This window comes from Acanthochromis polyacanthus, chromosome 10 (genome assembly GCF_021347895.1).
Source record: "Acanthochromis polyacanthus isolate Apoly-LR-REF ecotype Palm Island chromosome 10, KAUST_Apoly_ChrSc, whole genome shotgun sequence".
Taxonomy (NCBI): domain Eukaryota; kingdom Metazoa; phylum Chordata; class Actinopteri; family Pomacentridae; genus Acanthochromis; species Acanthochromis polyacanthus.
The window spans coordinates 30,791,686-30,810,161 of NC_067122.1; the positions used below are offsets into that span (position 1 = coordinate 30,791,686).

General features: G+C 42.2%; 1 protein-coding gene across 5 annotated transcripts in view; it reads right to left on the minus strand.

The window, feature by feature from the left end:
* Nucleotides 1-18,476, minus strand: part of LOC127535658 (zinc finger protein 239-like) — a 62,010-nt gene that overhangs the window by 41,912 nt on the left and 1,622 nt on the right. The window contains exons 1-2 of one of the 5 annotated variants that reach the window (XR_007944510.1): nt 3,318-3,677; nt 100-331 (exon numbers count right to left, since the gene is read on the minus strand). The exons of 1 other annotated variant lie outside the window; for it this stretch is intronic. Coding sequence is in view for 2 of the 4 variants with exons in the window: in XM_051954194.1 (XP_051810154.1) it covers nt 8,378-9,360 (983 nt within the window). In the remaining 2 variants the exon portion in view is untranslated. Of the gene's footprint in view, nt 1-99; nt 332-3,317; nt 3,680-7,170; nt 9,361-18,476 lie in introns of those variants that run through there. 3 more of the 5 variants (XR_007944509.1, XM_051954190.1, XM_051954194.1) reach the window with 3 other exon arrangements.

The window sequence follows — 18,476 nt, forward strand, 5'->3', positions numbered from 1 at the left end:
TTTTAATAGAGAAAACTTTTCTTCAGTAATTATAATAATGATAACAATGATGGCAAAACAAGTCATGACAAAAAGAAGAGTAAGGTGTAGGACTTTTACCTTCCATAATATCGAGGCTGCATGACTGCACGACTGTCCTAATCCAGCGATGCAGCAGCATCCCGTTGTCTCCACCGCGCTGCTACTGCTAACTAGCACCCACGCCAAGTGACTCGTACTGCTGGCCTGGCTCGGGTTCACGTCTGCTTTTAAAAACATTTTAGAGCCCCTGGTGTCGCATCTGTTGACATTTTGATGCTGTAACTCTGTGGAGCCGGCTACCCGGAAAGGGCTGACCGGAAGTGAGAAGACAAAATGCGGAACAACGAAGAATTAAAAGTGGGCCGGGCGAAATAAGGCGGATAGATCAGTGGTTCCATAGACATAATAAAGAGTAGACGCTGATAATATACATTATCATTTTCTGATATATCTTTTTAATATATATGTATGAATTATATTGATAGTCTATATATGATTTATATAATAATTTTCTCTGATATATTGATTATATTAATACTCCACATATGATTTATATATATTATGCAGAGTTTGTGTTGGTGTTTTGTTTGGAAGATATGTGGTTGTGAGCTGCTAATCAGAGTTTAAAGGCTATGGGCTAACTGGGAGTTTACTCAGGCTACTGGTGACTTAACCCTTTAAGCTTCAGTCAATTCCAGCCGTTTTCAGTACAAAAAATCGCTAATATTCTATTTTTAAATAAAAAAATTACGAAAAATACGGGGAATATTGGACGCGCATCGGGAGGTGCATTTCCTTGAAAACGATCGATTCGGGGATTTTATACCGACTTCAGGACATGTTTTGGACAAAATAGTTTACTGGCTTGTGTCGTCTGGATGTAAAAGGTTGGATTATGGCCGTTTTTTGTGGAATCTTTTTTTTTGTGTGTAATAATAAACCCGGAAATGTGAGTCGCGCTGTGTGCGTTGAAGCCGTGTACAGAGAACGGATGGATGGATATTTGTTTTTGTCAGACAAATGTGTTTTTCTCACCCGCTGTGGTAATTGCATCTGAAAGTGGTTTATACCGGCGTATTCATGAGAATCTAAGCTTTCCATCGGTGTATAGTGTTTGTATAATCGCATTTGCACCCGTCGGACATTCCTGAAATTCCTATGCAAATTAGTAGGCGTACCGCCGGCGGTACACTGAAGCTTAAAGGGTTTTAATGTGTAAAATGAAACCAAAGACAGATATGAAGCAGATTGTCATGCTGAATGATCTATTCTATCCAACTTGCAAGCAAATAGATGGAATTATGACTTTTCCAGTCATTTTGGAGTTGTGTTTGTGTGTGATCTGTGTTCACAGACGGGCTGTAGAAACAGGACGGTCAGCTCAGGCTGAGGTTTGGTTTGTTATCGTCTTAAACTCTGGTAAACTAAAATATGTGGCCCCAGCCTTGTTCTTGTGAGACATGATGCTGGATCAGTGTTCGTGTTTCTGTTTTGTTGCTGTTGATTATGCCCGGTAGTTGTTATTGACTGAATTCTGGAGTGTGGTCAGCTGCCAGAGTGTAGCGTGAGCTCCAGACCTACATATTTGACAGTACTCTTGTGGTTCTGTAACGTTTTGATTACAAGCATATCTGCCGCTGTCTCAGCAGGCAGCATTTAGGAGTAGACGTGCTGTTACACCACAGTAATGGCGGCGCCCACAAATACGGGACATTTGAGATCCCGTATGAGACAAATCAATTTAGCCCAATTTACGGGACAGTTGTCAACCCTACTCTCAGCCGTTTCAGAGCAACTGAAGGCGGCTGTGGCTCCAGGCTATCAAGCCAGCAGATTGGACGGAGGATACCATCAACAATGCACGTGTGTGCTCTGTTGTGGCAAATAAAGTGAAATCAGTGCAAAATATACTGACGAGCTGTCGGTTCCCACACGATTAGAGCCACTAATAAAAGCCCTGTCGACTGTTGTGACAGGGGGACATGAACAATAATGTGGCTGGAGTCGCCGCCATAAAGGTGCAGTTTGCTGTTTGTATGTAGTTCTCCACTTTGTTGATGATCATCCATGCCTCATACATCGTAGGCTTCTGCCCTTGCCTTTGGCTGGGTAGGATTTCAGACATCAAAACACAAAACTCTTAGTCAGTGTCCTTGTATAAATTGCATAATCATAGGCCTCTATAGATTTGTATGCTCGCAGCTTCTCTCTAGTGTACATGCTAGGTTTTTCAACTAAATATAAATAAATATCAGGCCACTGAATATTGGGCCACTTACTAACGTCATAGTCCCATTTGGTAAGTGTACAGGGATGTGGGAGCCTCTTGCCATTTGTTAAAGTGAGTTTTTTAAAGTATTTTTCACGATCTTTTACTGATAATGCACCTGCATGGCTTGACAAGCCACTGCGAGCCGCCATACTTCTGGCTCCAGGGTGAGCAGCCCTCTTTATTTACCAACAGTAAATGGGTCTATAGGCAGTAGCGGTCGATGCGGCGTCTACTCTTTATTATGTCTTTGAGTGGTTCCCCCACATTGCGGTCTCAGTCTGCTATGTCCGGCGGATTTGATGTCAATAGGGAGGATGTTCACTGGTGTGAAGCAATCCACCACCGCCGAGAAAGGTGTGAAGTGAGCAATCGCTCGTATTTAGGGGAGCCTGTCTATACTTGTCATTACGGTAATATAGAACTGCGGGAAAACTCCCAGTTTCCACAGACTCATTCCACTTCAGTCTTGTACTAGACCGCAACAGGAAGATCCCCACTCAATTTGGGGTCAATGTGATGTGCCATTTCAAAATAAAAGGCCTCTAAAAACTTCATATCTAGGAGTGTATTTTGGCAAAATTATGATTCATATTACAGGAAAACTCCCAGTTTCCACAGACTCATTCCACTTCAGTCTTGTAGTAGACCACCCCAGGAAGACCCCCAATCAATTTGGGGTCAATCTGATGTGGCATTTCTAAATAAAAATGCCTCTAAAATCCACATATCTAGGAGTGTATTATGGCAAAATTATGATTCATATTCCAGATGGGGGTCTTCCTGGGGTGGTCTACTACAAGACTGAGGTGGAATGAGTCTGTGGAAACTCGGAATTTTTAAGGCATTTCATTTAGAAATATATTACCGTAATGTCAAGTATAGACAGGCTCCCCTAAATACGAGCGATTGCTCACTTCACACCTTTCTCGGCGGTGGTGGACTGCTTCACACCAGTGGATGTTCCCAGTTTGATTATCTACATAATGCAAGAGTGGAATTCTTCACCATCAAAACACATACACACCTATGGGCTGTAAGGGGATGTGTGGTTTCCAGATGACATCCAGCAGTCTGCGCTGACGATCGATCTCCTCCTGGTACTGGACGATGGTTTTTTCAAACTCTGTGAATATTTCTCCAGCAGCAGCAGCTAGTCTGTCGCTGATCAACTCTCTCAGATACTCAACTGAACACATCGTTACTTTCTCGCTCTGATATTTCTCATTCATACTATAATACAGCCGTTTTATAGCTCAGTCCACACAGCAGTGAAGCTAACTCTGCTCATGCTTCTTTGTTTACATCCGCCGGGTGTCACACTGTGAAGTTCCGGCAGAAACACTGAGTTACTTTCTTCTTCCTCATTGAATTAGGCGGACTAGACGCATCACTGGCGTATTGCTGCCACCTACTGTGGTTATGAGAAAGTACAGAAGTTTCTTCATATTTGTCCACTCCTCCATGTTAAGTAGAAAGCAAAGATTAAAAACAGTTCGTCCAGCTGCTCCTAGTCTCTAATGTTTCTTCTGTTGGCATGAGTAGAGCTTACACTTCAGAAGAACATTTCTCACAGTTTCTAGATCACCACACTCACAGTTCCTGTCTCTGTGCTTCCCAATCAAAGCCAGTCCACTTTTCAGACTGCAGTGTCTGAGTCTTAGCCAGGTTAGAACAATTGAGCCTCTTCTTGCACCACTGAAGTGCCTTCTTACTTTTCCATTTTACCTTGAATAGCAAAATCAGTCCCCCTCTTCTTTTGTCTCCTGAACCCTCTGCCATATTTCTTTGACTAGTTTGTTAATAACAGTCATAATCTGACTCTCTGTGTGCTAAATCAAATTCTATTCTTTCCTCCTTGGTTGCTCTTTGTGCCAAGCTATCTGCTTCCTCATTGCCCTCCACACCATATGTGCTGGAACCCAAATAAAACCACCTCACACCCTGCTCTGTGGATTTGAAACAGTGCTTGAAATATTTCAAAGAGAAAATTGGGTCTGGATTTGGAGTTTGCTTCTTTATAGATGTCAACACAGCTGATGAATCGCTACATAAGACTGACTTGACCAGTTTGTTGTCCATCACCCATCAAAGGGCCAAAATGATCCCTGATATCTCTGCAGTGAATGCCGTCATCTGGAACTCTAAAGCCTTTTCTGATCTTGAAAACTGGAAAGAATAAACCAACAGTGACTTCACCATTATCAGTGTTGTTAGATCGGCCTGAGTAAGTTTGTATATGAGAACCCCATTCTTCTTCAGTATGGGCCTTGATGATGTTATTCATGAATTCTGACTCCTTCTGAATTTAGATTCCATTTATATACTTAATGTGATCACAATACTTAGTACTGTTTATAACGTATCATAATGGAGACACCCAAACTGTTCATGAAGCACTTTTACTGCTTATTTTGTGCTTACAGTTACGTACTCAACTGCATTTGACTTTATACTTGGACTCTGTGTAATGACAATAAAGTTGGTGAAGGAACCAAATTGAGCTTCATGTTGATTTTGTACATTCCCTTTTGTTATCAGTATGTGGATGTGAACAGAAGAGAGAGTGCATTGTGTCTATGGGAGAATGAATGGCTATAGGTGTGTTTACACCCCTAGAGGAGACCAGAGAGTTTAACTCCATCTGGCTGAGGAAGTTGAAAGTGGAGCCCAAAGAGGAAGGTTTAAGAACCAGCTGCCACAGCATCTGGTGTAGCTGAGGAAGGCAAACAGTTTATTGACCATGTGGCTGCATCAAGGAACTCGGCCTTCTTCAAAACTCTTCAGTGTAAATCTTTTGTATTCTGTATCAATTTTTTTTAATTCATCAACAATAAATGCAACAAATGCCCGACTTCCCCGATTCCTGCGTGCGGCCCTTTGCTGCATGTCTTCCCTCCACTCTTCTCCCTCTTTTCCTGTCCGTCTCCACTGCACCCATCAAGAAAGCAGTAAAAAGACCAGTCGCATAGATTGTCTTTGTCACATAGGGCTAAAACAGACTTACACACACCTTTACAACCACAACATGAAAATAATGAACAGTGAACACTCAGAATGAAAAACTTAGATTATGCCTGCCCGCTGACTGATGTCAGATAAACGACGTACAGGTGCATCATTGCCCATCCATGAACCCACACAACCCAAGTTCACAGACACACTATGCAACACACACATGTACACATGTCACAGTACCAGTTGTATTTTTGTTAGTTTGTATTTTAGTGCATGGTTTGGAGTGCTTATTTTAATTGTTTAGTTTTTATTTTATAGTTGCATGGTTTTGTTGGTAGTGGTTATTTTGTTATGTTTCTATTTTGTAGTTGCATGGGTTTATTTTGAGTGTGCATGTTACTGGGTGGAGTGATCTTTTTTCTTTTTTTTTGAGTTGTAATTAGTGAAGACAGCTGGGACTGATTTAGCAGAGACCGCGACTGATTGGACAGAGCGACCTGAGCTGATGCAGAAAAGAGGGACACATGTGCAACAGAGAAGAGGCGAACAGAGGACTAACAGAGCGCACAAGGGGGAAACCAAGCGGAGGAGTAACAGCGCAGCCGTGAGTAGAACTGGGGACAGACGGGGAACAAAGTGGAGCAACACAAGAGTGGACCGAGCCAAAGAAACTCCACGCTACATGCAGTAAGCAGCGCTGGTTCGAGGGGAGAGGACGGAGGCGGACTGAGTCGGGTCGTGGCTGCACGGAGGCAGGAACGGAGGGCTGAAGTGAGCGACGGATGCCGAGGAGGATTGATACAACACAGATTCCCAGATAAGTGAAGGGACGTGAACCATCCTACCCAGCAGTGTGTGTGTGGTTGGTTGTTTTTATGGTGTGCCGAAAACTGAATGACGCTCCCTCTTCCACAGCGCTGCATCACGTCGGACCAGCCGTGAGGAGGACTCGGAGGTACGGAGGCCAAGGAGGAAGTGTGCTGCTCGTCACTCATCGCCCTGCGTCGCCTGTTCCCCAGAGAAGATTCCCTTTGAAGGACTATTACACCGGCCAAGATAAGCATAGCCTCAAAAAGACCAGTGTGCTCTGTTTTATTGATCTGATGCCCCCAACGGGACTGTTTTTTTTTCTATAGATTTTAGTAGGATTTTAGTCTATTTTTTAAGAGATTGTTTTTATCAATTCTAGTAGGATTTTAGTTTATTTTTTTTTAGAGATTGTTTTTATCTTGTGTTGTCGGTTTTTAAATTGAGGAAATAAATGTCCTTCATTGCCCATTGCATTTGTGCACGTTTTTTTTTTAACCGTGGAAAATCAAGTCTTTTGACTGCTGGTAAAAAAAGTATTTGAATCTGTGCAGTCCATGTGACACACACACAAACTGAGAGTGTGCTACTGATCTCACAAAAACTAAAACTTTCTTGTCCAGGTGCCACATCAACCATCCACAACAAATCTCAAGTTTTACCAATTTCAAACAAATGGAACATTTCTGAAAGCATCGTTTACTAACGGTGAACGTGTTCAGAGGCTAGAAAGGTGCTGCAGGTGACAACACCACCAGTTCTCTCTTTGCTGAAGCCATGAGGGCAGTTTTCAGGTTTCAGTTCCCAGCAGGTCAGAGATCAGATTTTTTTTCAGTCATCCAGGAGTAACAAGAAGGACTGTAAAACAAATACTGTGTGCTGCACGTGTGACAAATACAGCTGCATTCTGTGCTCCGTGTGCTAATTAGAGCTTAATATGTTTGTAATACTTTGCTTGAATCTGTTATTTCTTCTATTCTTATGACTGATGTAGGTTATGCAGCTTGGCAGTGGGAGCAATGAGTCAAACGATGAGAGAATTCTAGTATTTTGTAGTTTCACATTCCATTCCACAGTATACAGTACACTGTTTGCCTTCAAAAATGCATTTCAAGTTCATTTCTGCACATTTCTAGTACTTTATTAGGCTATAGAAGTATTATCTCTTGCAAAACAACAATGTTTACACCTATGCAGTACCTTTAGCAGCAATAATAATAACCTCTACTTAAAGAAAAAAACAGTTACAGCATGAACAATGGTATAAAAACGAATGGTGTTCACTGATTAAATAGTCTTTCTACCCTCCGAGGAAGCAAAGACAGAGGGATTCACAAAGTGTGTGATGCATGACAGGTTGTTTCTTCATGTAAAATAGATTTTTGGTTAAAAATTCCATTAAGCTGCTCTATTTTAGAGGCTCAGTGGAGGCAGGTCATTTTTGACCCTGAGGACAGGAGGAGTGTTCAGGACGTTAAGACAACACAAGGGTTCAATGTGCTGTATGACGACACAATGAGATCCTACTAACAAATCACACAGATGACCTATGTGGTGACAATAGAAGAAATAAATAGCATAAGGCCTTTATCTAACCAGCAGAAACTGCAGCACAGCTTCACCTGTTTTTAACATTTCTGGTTTTGACATTTGCAGGAGTGTATCAGCTACGACTAGTAAAACCACTTGTGTGTTGGTTAAAAACATAATGTTGGTTATGTCTTGCTGAGGTTCTTCAATGTTACATTCATTACTACACAACTTGTAAATGTTCATCTGTTTGAAAACATACAAAACATTTCATGAAGCAGTCATGGAGATGTAGACGTTTTATTACAACTTTATTTCATGTCCAGATCTCCTCTGCTGCAGTGACACACTCTGTTGTGTCCTACTGTCACAATGTCTCAGTATCTCGTTGCCTCCTTTTACTTGAAAGATGGCAGAGCTCAAGCTGAGTGGATTCCAGCAGTATGTTCACACCTGAACAGCCATGTTCTCTCAGCAGGATGTGAAAATGTTCCAAACAGCTTCACAATATCTCCAATCACTGCTCTGCTGATGAAGGATGTCATGATAGCAGAAATGTAGCAGTCTGTACCAATACCATATCCATCCAGACATTCAGTTTGGTTCTTCTGCCTGCTCCACCACCACCACAGTCCAGACTCCATCTGGTCTGATCATCAAGGATTGCTGACATACTTCCTCACAATTGTTGTTGAAGCACAGGCTAAAGGTGCTTTAAAACTAAAACATCTACCAATTCTTCCATGTTGTTTCAAGCTTAGTTCTGACATGTTTTCCACAAATGTTTCAGGATCACGACTTCTCAGCTGTGTGGATTCTCATGTGGGCTTTTAATCGATGACTACGGTTGAAGCTTTTTCCACAGGTTCCACAACAATATGGCTTCTCACCTGTGTGGATTCTCATGTGAGCAGTCAAAGAGGTCCGTTGAATGAAGCTTTTTCCACAGGTGCCACAAGAATATGGCTTTCTCTTTTTGTGAATTGCCGTGTGCCTTCTATGTGTTGATGAATCAGAAAATCTTTTTCCACAAGTGTTACAAACATATGGCTTCTCACCTGTGTGACATCTCATGTGGGCTGTCAAATTGGTCCTTTGACTGAAGCTTTTCCCACAGGTTTCACAAGAATACGGCTTCTCACCTGTGTGGGTTCTGCGATGAATGAATAAATTTGACTTATGCCTAAAAGCTTTGCCACAGACATCACATGGTAGAGATTTTCTTGCCTTGTCATTATCACAATGTCTCTCTGACGTTGGAGCATTGTCTACATCATTACTGTGACTGCTGTTACTCTGATGTCTTGGTTTCTGCTCGATACATCTAGTTGATCCTGAGTCTACATCCTTGCTTCCTTCCTGATCTGGGCTCTCAGCTACACAAGAGATGTGAAACAGGAGCTGGTCACTGTTTGGATTTGGTTCACTGTGGTCACTTTCCTCATCAGCAGGAGTCACCACAAAGGTATCAGTCTCCTGTTTCAATCCAATTAACTCTTCCTCCCGACTGGAGCAGAGTTCATCCTGTTCCACTTTAATTTGTGGTAACCCTGGGTTTGATTGGTCCAGACTGGTGCACGATTCTTCCTGTTCCATTTTAATTTGAGAAAACTCTGGGTTTGATTGGTCCAGACTGGTGCAGAGTTCCTCCTGCTGATCTTTAATCTGTAGAGGCTCTGGGTCCTCATGGTCCACCATGGACTTTCTCTCCTGGTCATGGGGCTGATGGTCAACAACAGTCTTCTCATTCTCACAGACATACGACTGTGGGAGCTCTGGAGGGACAAAGAGACAAAAGATAATGGTTACTACTGTGATGATGAGAGATCTGAGACATCTGTCACTTTGTCCAGGACTGGCTGTCTCCAACAAAATCAGCTCAAGAGTCGAATGTTTGATGCAAAAAGAATATGATGGTTTATAATAGAAGTCTAGGAGCCATGACACAGCAGCAGGAATGATACAAGCATCTCCAAATGAGTGAACATTTCTATGAACACGTTGTTCCACAGTGGATACAGGATCACAAAGATTCTAATGGTAAACACCACTGGGAACTTTTCTACACACAACGCTTAGACCTTTTCGACCGAGGTAGTGTCGGTTCGAAGTTGGAGTCGGTGCCCGATTTGGCCCCGGTTTTTTGTTTTTCAACGGTGGGCCGCCTCCGGGCTCCAGAAACTGGGATTCGCACCGGCCCCAACTCGTTGCTGGGCCAGCGGTGGGCCGAGGTGAGAGCCGAGTACGTCAGGGGCTGGGGGCGGGGTTACGTTGACCAACCGTCAACAGCGGAAACACAGAAGCGCCATTTTTAAACAGCCTAGCGAGTAGAAGTAATGTTCGGTGTTTGTGTTTTAAAAAACGGTAAATATAGAAGCAAAATCCAAGCAGCAACGGTCTGAGGAGGAAACCCAAAGCTTCCTGGAACTGTGGTCTTCATATGAAATTCAGTGGAAGTTAGAGGGAGCCTCTTGGACCACACCAGTGTTCGAAACAATCCAGTGGGAGACGGCTACAGCTGCACGAACGGAGCCTGACTAACTCCTCAACAAAGCAAAAAAACTCAGAAATGACTGCAAGGACCAGAAAAGGCAGTGGGGATGCAGCAGTTTTTGGCCAAAAAGAGCCCCAATTTTGACCGGCTGCATTCCGTGATTCCAACCGGGTCCAACCAGCAACAGCTGAGCAGGAGTTGATGCAGGCCGCAGTACAGACCACCGACCCTGATCCTGGTAAGTTTTATTTCTTAAACACCCTGCTGTTAGCCGACTATGAATACGCTAGCTCCAACACTCCCACATCAATATTATGAACGTTACGCTAGCTAACGTGGTCCGGACACAGGATCAGAGGTCGACTATTTGCTAACCAGTTAGCAGCTGCTAAGCTAACAAGCTATGAAAAGTGTCTTATAAAACCTGAGAAACAGCAGCAATATTTCATGACCAGACCTGTATTCAGAACCTCCCATGTTGTTACACAATGGCCCATTAATCATATTGCTGAACTATATGATAATCATTGAAATTTCCCTTGAAGAACCAATAAACTGTTTAACATTATTAATACGAGTCTAAAACTTATTCAAAAGATCAAATTAACACAATGAAATGAGGAATACTGTTAATGTGCAGCTATTTTTATAATTTCAAGGTAAAATGCTGATTGTTCTGTGATTTTCCAGCTTTGCAGATGTGGAAATTCAAGGCATTCATTTCTTATACACAGATTTCTTTGATGGTTTTTAGTTGTTGCTCAAATATATCAAGGCATTTAGCACTGCTGGAAATTATTACAGGTATTTTTTGTAACATTTTCTAACATCGTACGGACAAATTAATAATTAATGGAGAAAATAGTTTTAAATTACAGATGCTATCAACAATATTTCTTGTTCATTTTATTTAGTTGTCGGCCTTGAAAGATGAGGTCCAGTTCAATTCAATTCAATTCAATTCAATTCAATTCAATTTTATTTATATAGCGTCAATTACAGTCAAATCGTCTCAAGACGCTTTACAGAACACATATGCCTGACCCCCAGAGCAAGCCCAAAGGCGACAGTGGCAGGAAAACACCCTTTAAACAGGGAAGAAACCTCGAGCAGAACCCGGCTCTATATAGGGGGGACCCATCTGCCTGCTGGCCGGGGGGGTTGAGAAGGACAGAAGAGGGCAAGGGGGAGGGATGGGAGAAGAGGGAGGGGTGGGAAAGCAAGGAAAACACAACACACATTTGGATACATGCATGACAGGATATGTGACACAGACAAAGTATAAGCTAACATTGAAAACTGACTCATAGTTTACTCTGATGATGTACGGCTCTGACATTAAACATACTCCATATATAGCTAGCAGTAAAATTCAAACAGTATGTAAGTTAGCATAACAAGTATAGTGAAGGCAATGCAGAGTTGACTGGTGGAAAAGGGGAGTTGGGGAGTTACCAGGGGAGTTACCAGGGGAGTTACCAGGAGCACTAGTCTGCAGCTTACTGGTCCCATCCTACAGCTCCTCCTCTCTACAGACCAAATCAAGTAAGATCTGTTTAGACCAGGGGTCGGCAACCCGCGGCTTCGGAGCCGCATGCGGCTCTTTCAGCCCTCTGTTGTGGCTCCCTGTAACTTTGGAAAATAAATTGTTCTGCCTTTCAGGCGCGTTTCAATGCATTTTAATATAGTTTTATTGTGAAATTATCGCTCTTATTTTGCCGTGTCACTCCACCGGATGTGTTGCTGGGGTTTTCCCCTGTGACATGAGAGCGCAAAAATTGACACAGAGAAACAACACTGAGCTTCCGATTCCCACACGTTTCATGCCTTTTTTGTTTTACTCCTGGAGAAGCAACGCCTGTAGTTTCACATCGTTTTGTACTCAAGAATGGCAAGCCTGTATATTAAAGCTCCACTCCAAGAAAGACACGTCTTTGAGTCAAAAGTACTCATGATAGGGTAATACACGTTACTCGCAAGAACACGGCAGCAGGTCAGAGAGTCAGAGGAGTGTCGTCTTGGAAAATAGGGCAGCGACTTACCGGAGAAAAGTTATTAGCTTAAGATAAATAGATTTTACAAGTTAAATAGGCATTCGCAAAATATTGATTTCCAGCTAACATTATGTAACATATGAGGTCCAGGAGCAAAAATGACATTAACCAGGTAAGATAAATATTAGTGGAAGGACACGATTAAAACAATGAATCTATCTAATTAAAGGCTTTGTAATTAATTAATCACGACTGATTAACAAGGGCATAGAGGTAAAAAAGCGATATATGCAGTGTTGTCTTCATTTTAAATGTCAAAAGGATTTTGCGGCTCCCGGTGTTTTCTTTTCTGTGGGAAACGGGTCGAAATGGCTCTTTGAGTGTTAAAGGTTGCCGACCCCTGGTTTAGACTATGCAGACATCAACATGATCAGTATGTTATCTTTTGACCCATCCTAAAATCACAAAGTTCAACATTTATTTTAAGTTAACTGTGTTTATGAATATAGAAAATAATTACTGACAACTAATGCTGCTTGGGTGCTTTATGCAGGAAAAGGAAGCAGGAAGCTGCTGTGGATCCTCTGCAGTATCTGGAGACGTCAGAGGAACGGTTCTTGGAACAGATCTGAAGACACCAAGACGTGACCTCTGCCATTCTCCAGAACATCCAGAAGATGAATGAAAACCTTGGTTGCACTGATGGGACGCATGGTGTCGGTGCTGGAGCAACTGTCCCAGAATTAAACTGCATTGTCCACTATTTCTGCCTTTTTTTAAATGAAAAATAATCATATTTTTTGTAAATTCTTTTCCTTCTTAGCTATTTAAGTACACTGGTATTTTACTCTTGCACTTTGGGTGAATACAAATATATTTGTGATTAAAGATGCGTGTTTTGTCTATAATCTACAGAGATTTTATTCAGTGTTCAGTGCACACTTTTGTTACACACATTTTGACAGATAAGCAGTTGTGCTTTTCAAGCAGATTTCAATCTGAAACATATCAGCAACACATGTTGTTTCTTACAACCTATGTCACACAAAGCTAGATAAACTGCAGCAGATATATTATTGAAGTGTGCTTATGTGACGTGTCTACATATACTGACAGTCAATAGAAACTTTGAGGTAGAAATGTACCCAGAATTCTACTTGTAGGGGGGTTGTAATTATTCATTGTGGATTTACTGATGATCTAGTGCCCTGGTAGTTGAGATAATGATGAGTTGTCATTTTGTCATGATTCATTGCACATGGGTTGGTCACTTTGCTAAAGTGAACCAAATACACACCAAGCAATACTCAGTGAGTATCTGCACAATGTGAGAATGGGTTCTGAAGGCCTATATAAAGGCCCAAAAAAGGCCACCATTGTTAGTCCAGTGAACAGCATCATGCCGCGTCTATCACATGAACGACGTCTCCGGGCACTGGGTATGGTGGAGGCCGCTTTGAGCTACAGTGATGTATCCAGGCGTATGGGCTGTTCCCAACCCACAATCAGAAGCCTGGTCCAAAGCATGCGCCGACAGATTGCTGCCTGCATCCAAGCAGATGGAGGCCATACTCGCTATTGACTGCTGTGACTTTGTGCTTGCCAGGTGCCGTTTTCTTTTGTGAAATTCTTTATTCTAAATTCTAAATCCAGTTTCGGGCTTCAAAATAAAAATCATGTTGAAAAATATGGTCTCAAAGTTTTTAATGACTGTCAGTGTACATTACTCACAAAAAGTTACTCAACTTTCAGGTGACATTTATGGAAAATGTAAAAGTTAATGCTATGGTGATATTAAATCATGAAAGTAGGGCATTTAAGTAGAAACATGCAATAGTGATTTCCTCATCTCAAACTATTTATTGAAACAAAAGCTAACAGCAGTGAAGGGTATATCACAATAAAAATGTCTCATGACAGTTTGCACAGAACAGCAGCCTTCAGCTGAAATCCAGTACAGTTGTGTCCCACCAGTAGCGTGATCACGGATGTTCCCAGACAACAGCTGACCTCTGTCTCGTAATTAAGATCATCTATAAAGGTAAATATAGATACTATCATCAATTTATTGCGTTTGTTTAACCGCTATGTAATGGATGCAAACGTATTTGAGGCTAAGTAGCTAAAGTAACGCTAACACATTCACTGTTAAGAATCAAAACATCTCTGACCTGTCTTCTCAAACGTAATCGCCATTACCCGTGACTACGATAAAGATAAGTAGCTACTAACAGCCAGATTATTTGTGTCTGGGTCGCACTGTAGGCTGTAAAAGTCAGGAACAGCACCTCCATGTTTACGGTGCGCCACCATCGCGGAACGGCTACGCATGCAGTGACGTACTGACGTCTTGCAGTGACACAACGACGCTGCCGCAACTCGGCTGATAGCCGGTGGAAAAGCAAACGGGATTTTCGGCAGCACGAGACCTGAGCCAGACCCGCACCGGCCCTTACCTTGAACCATTGGTTCTCATCCGGTTCCCTTGGTTGAAATGCCCTAACAGACAGGTTTGATGGGGATCCATTAAAATCTGTCTGAATAAAGCTGCTGTCCTCTTCAGCATTCAAACCTGTCAGGACATTTGGATTTTAATGTTATTCTTATTTTACTGCTGGTTACTGTACTGTTGATTTGACTCATCAGTGAAACCCAACATGTTAACAGTGGAATGCAGTTGAACACATTACTTCTATACTCTCTGTACGTGCGCTTTCTTTAGATCATGAATGATCTCTATACATATAATGGTAAATGTGATATCCATATAGCAAAGTTGCATGATAATTTTATGATTATTTAGATGCATAAATCATGCTTTTTGCATGCATAGACGTTTACTTGTGACCAATTGAGTGCGACCTTAAACCCCCCTCCCCCACCCCGAATAGCACTTTTGCTACCAGCGCCACAATACAACATGGCAGGACACGAGAAAGACGACTGTAACGAACAACTTGTGCCTAAAAAACAGCGCGCCTCCAAGATTCGGAGTACTACGGCTTTAGGAGACAGGACGAGTCACAGACGGCTTATTCCATCCCAAAACACCAAATATTCAGGAAGGTGGTTGCAGCACCATCTTCAATTTTACTGTGTGTGCTGGTGGAGGGAAATCATGATTTTAAAAAATCTTTACATGCAAACTTACAGGCTTATACTCCCAATAATTTTTGAGTTATGGCATTTTCAAATTTTAATAATTCAGGCCAAAATGCCCTCCCACAATCCTCGCCTGGAATTTTTAGGTTTTAAAATGCTTATATCTCTGCTTCTGGGTATCACGGTGACTATAAATTTTTTCTCCAAGCTCTCTACATGTTGGTGATGTCCTAGAAACAACACACACACTCAGGAGAAGTCTCTGCAGAGCAGGGGGGCTTGCTCAAAATGTATAAATTATTTGTAAAAAACCACTGGCGAGTAGGGTTAAGGGTGTTAAAAATACCAGAAATCTTACAGATTAATGTCTTAGCACCATTTAGTATTGCTGTAGACCAGACTGGCTTATAACTTATACAGGGGGAGCCCTCTAGGCTCATTATTTAGAGAGATATGGACTGCTGAACATTGCCCCCCATGAAAAGTGCCTAATTTTCAAGGACCCTGAAGTCATTGTAGCACAGGTGGTAGAGATCTGCAAATTTGCACAGAAACTCATCTGTCCTCTTACTGTAGCCATGCAAAGTCCCAACTTCTAGCCATCACTGCATCATGCTCAATTTTACCCTCAAACTAGGCCATTACTGGTAGTCACGAATCTGAGCATTACCTGTTATGAATATATAGTGTGCAGGGTTCTCGCCAGCGCATTTCAGCATAACGGCCCGTTACGCTGTCGTAACAGGCCGTTATGCTGTCAGTTTAAAAGATTACGCTGCGATTAGGGCCGCTACGCTGTTATTTTGACAGATCAGGGTTAGATCTGCAAATTTGCACAGAAACTCATCTGTCCTCTTACTATAGCCATGCAAAGTCCCAACTTCTAGCCATCACTGCACCATGCTCAATTTCACCCTCAAACTAGGCCATTACTGGCCTACTCCTTATGATAATATCTTTAATTCATCCTGTGTTCTAGTAAAAGTTGATTGCAGGTATTTTATATATAATTATACTTCCCTATGTAGTGACATAGGGCTTGAAAGAGTTTTGTTCTTCAAGATAAGGTATGTCCAGGAAATTTTCAAGGTGAAATGATTTGTTCTGCAATTTTTTGAATGAAAGTAGGTATGTTTATTCTATTAAATTCAGAAGTTCAGTGGGCACAATTCTGCCCTTGCAAGTTATCTAAAAATGTGGAAGTTATTTTTCCAACTCCAGTTGTACACACCAGCATAAATATGCACACCAGGGTTCTCACCAGGTTTTTTTTTTTCAGCGTAACAGCAGATCCTCCCGCACGCACACGCGCAATACATGGGAACGGGTCAATCGACAGGAAAGTACGGCTGAGATGGGCAGACATAAATTAACCTAGATAGGCACCCAGTTGATAAAAACAAACGCACATGGCATTACCCGTCAAAATAACAGCGCAGCGGCCCTAATCACAGTGTTAACCCTTCCTGTTCGGCGCCCGACTGTGGTCAGGAAGCCCGGGGTTAACGCCCTTCACTTCCTCAGCAGCCATAGAGGCAAAGACACAGGAGCCCAGCCGCATCGAAGAACACTGCAGCCTTTATTGTCTATAAACAGTGGCTGAACCGCACAGTACCACCAACCCAGAACTACACACCTTCTCTCCTCCTCTACCGAACCGACTGCCGTCTCTCTCGCTCGCGCTGCATTCAGGGTCGCTGGGACATCTTGCTCTCCCCCTCTCTCACACACACACACGCTGCTCTCTCTGCCTCTCAAATGACGGAGCCACACACTCTCATAACAACAGGGTAATCTTTGAAATGCGCTGGCAAGAACCCTGATCTGTCAAAATAACAGCGTAGCGGACCTAATCACAGCGTAATCTTTTAAACTGACAGCGTAACGGGCCGTTATGACAGCGTAACGGCCTGTTACAGTGGAAAAAACTGATAAAGCCTCAAGACTGCTTGTCTCACACTGCTTTGTACTTGCAATAAATGTTTTAAAACATTAGATAAATATGTATGTTTGTGTGCATATATGTGTAGTGTGTTTCTATGAATGAATGTGTGTTGTATATGTGTGAATCTATGCGTATGTATCTGAGTGTTATTTAATGTATGAAATGCAACTAGATATATCTAAACCAAATTCTAACTAAATACTCTCCCTAACTTCTCTCAAAATGACAAATGGCAAATGCACTAGCGTGATCTCCTCCTCTCAAAAACCCACAATTTGAGGAGTGAATCAGACCCCTATGCCTTTTAAGACCTGGACAGATTGAAATGTTCAACCCCTTTAAAGTTCACGCGAAGCACCGCGACATGCGATGTGACGTAACGAGGCCTCGTTCTCGAAAGTCACGTGACTGTGGGCGTGCTGAAGCAGGGATCCAGACACCGTCTCGGAACACTTTCACTTCAAAAGCTCGGCACTGTGTCGAGCAAACTGGCTCGAGCGTAACATCACTAGTTATAGCATAATAAAATAACTTAAAAGCATAGTATTTGCCGAGTGCAATAACTCGGAAGAAAATTAATAGAACCATAAGGTCCAGGTATGCTGGAGCAGAACTTCAAAATGCAGGCCATCAGTGTCAGATTTCAAAACTCTTGATGGTAAAGTATCTGACAGTTTTAATTTTTTAAACATCCAAAAGTACTATGAAGCAACATTTACTGACCAGTTTGAGGAACCTTCATAAGCATAAATGAAGATACATTCCAGAAGAGACCAGTGCAACCAGGTGGTGGAAACGTTCACGTCTTTGTATAAGAAACAAACATGAACATGGCGAAATGTTTGTTTTACACTAATCTGACACTCTTCTGAATATATCTGTGGTACTGATTTATTGAAATAACATATAATATTTGGAATATAGACTTTTCATTTGTTTCCAAACTTTTGGGCCACCCTGTATGGTGTGTTCCTCCACATTGCGGTCTCAGCCTGCTATGTCCGGCGGATTTGATGCCAATGGGAGACGCCAGTGTTTACAAACAGTGACGTCACGAAGTCACGTGATTACCGCGCTGGTTGGCAAGAGGAACCAGAGGAACAATGGCTGATGATAACAATGCGAACTATCCTTCCGTGAAATTGTCCGATTATGCTCAATCCTCATCACCTGAGGCCCGACAAAGATACGTGAGTAAGCTGAGATCTCAGGGAAACAGTAAAACCTTGCCAGATCCCTACAATTTGAAGACTGAGTGGGTTGACGATCCTTCATTGTGGCCGGACATTTCCTTCACTGACATTTATTTTTACCTGATTGACACCGCTGGGCAGTTCACCCACCCAAAAATATATA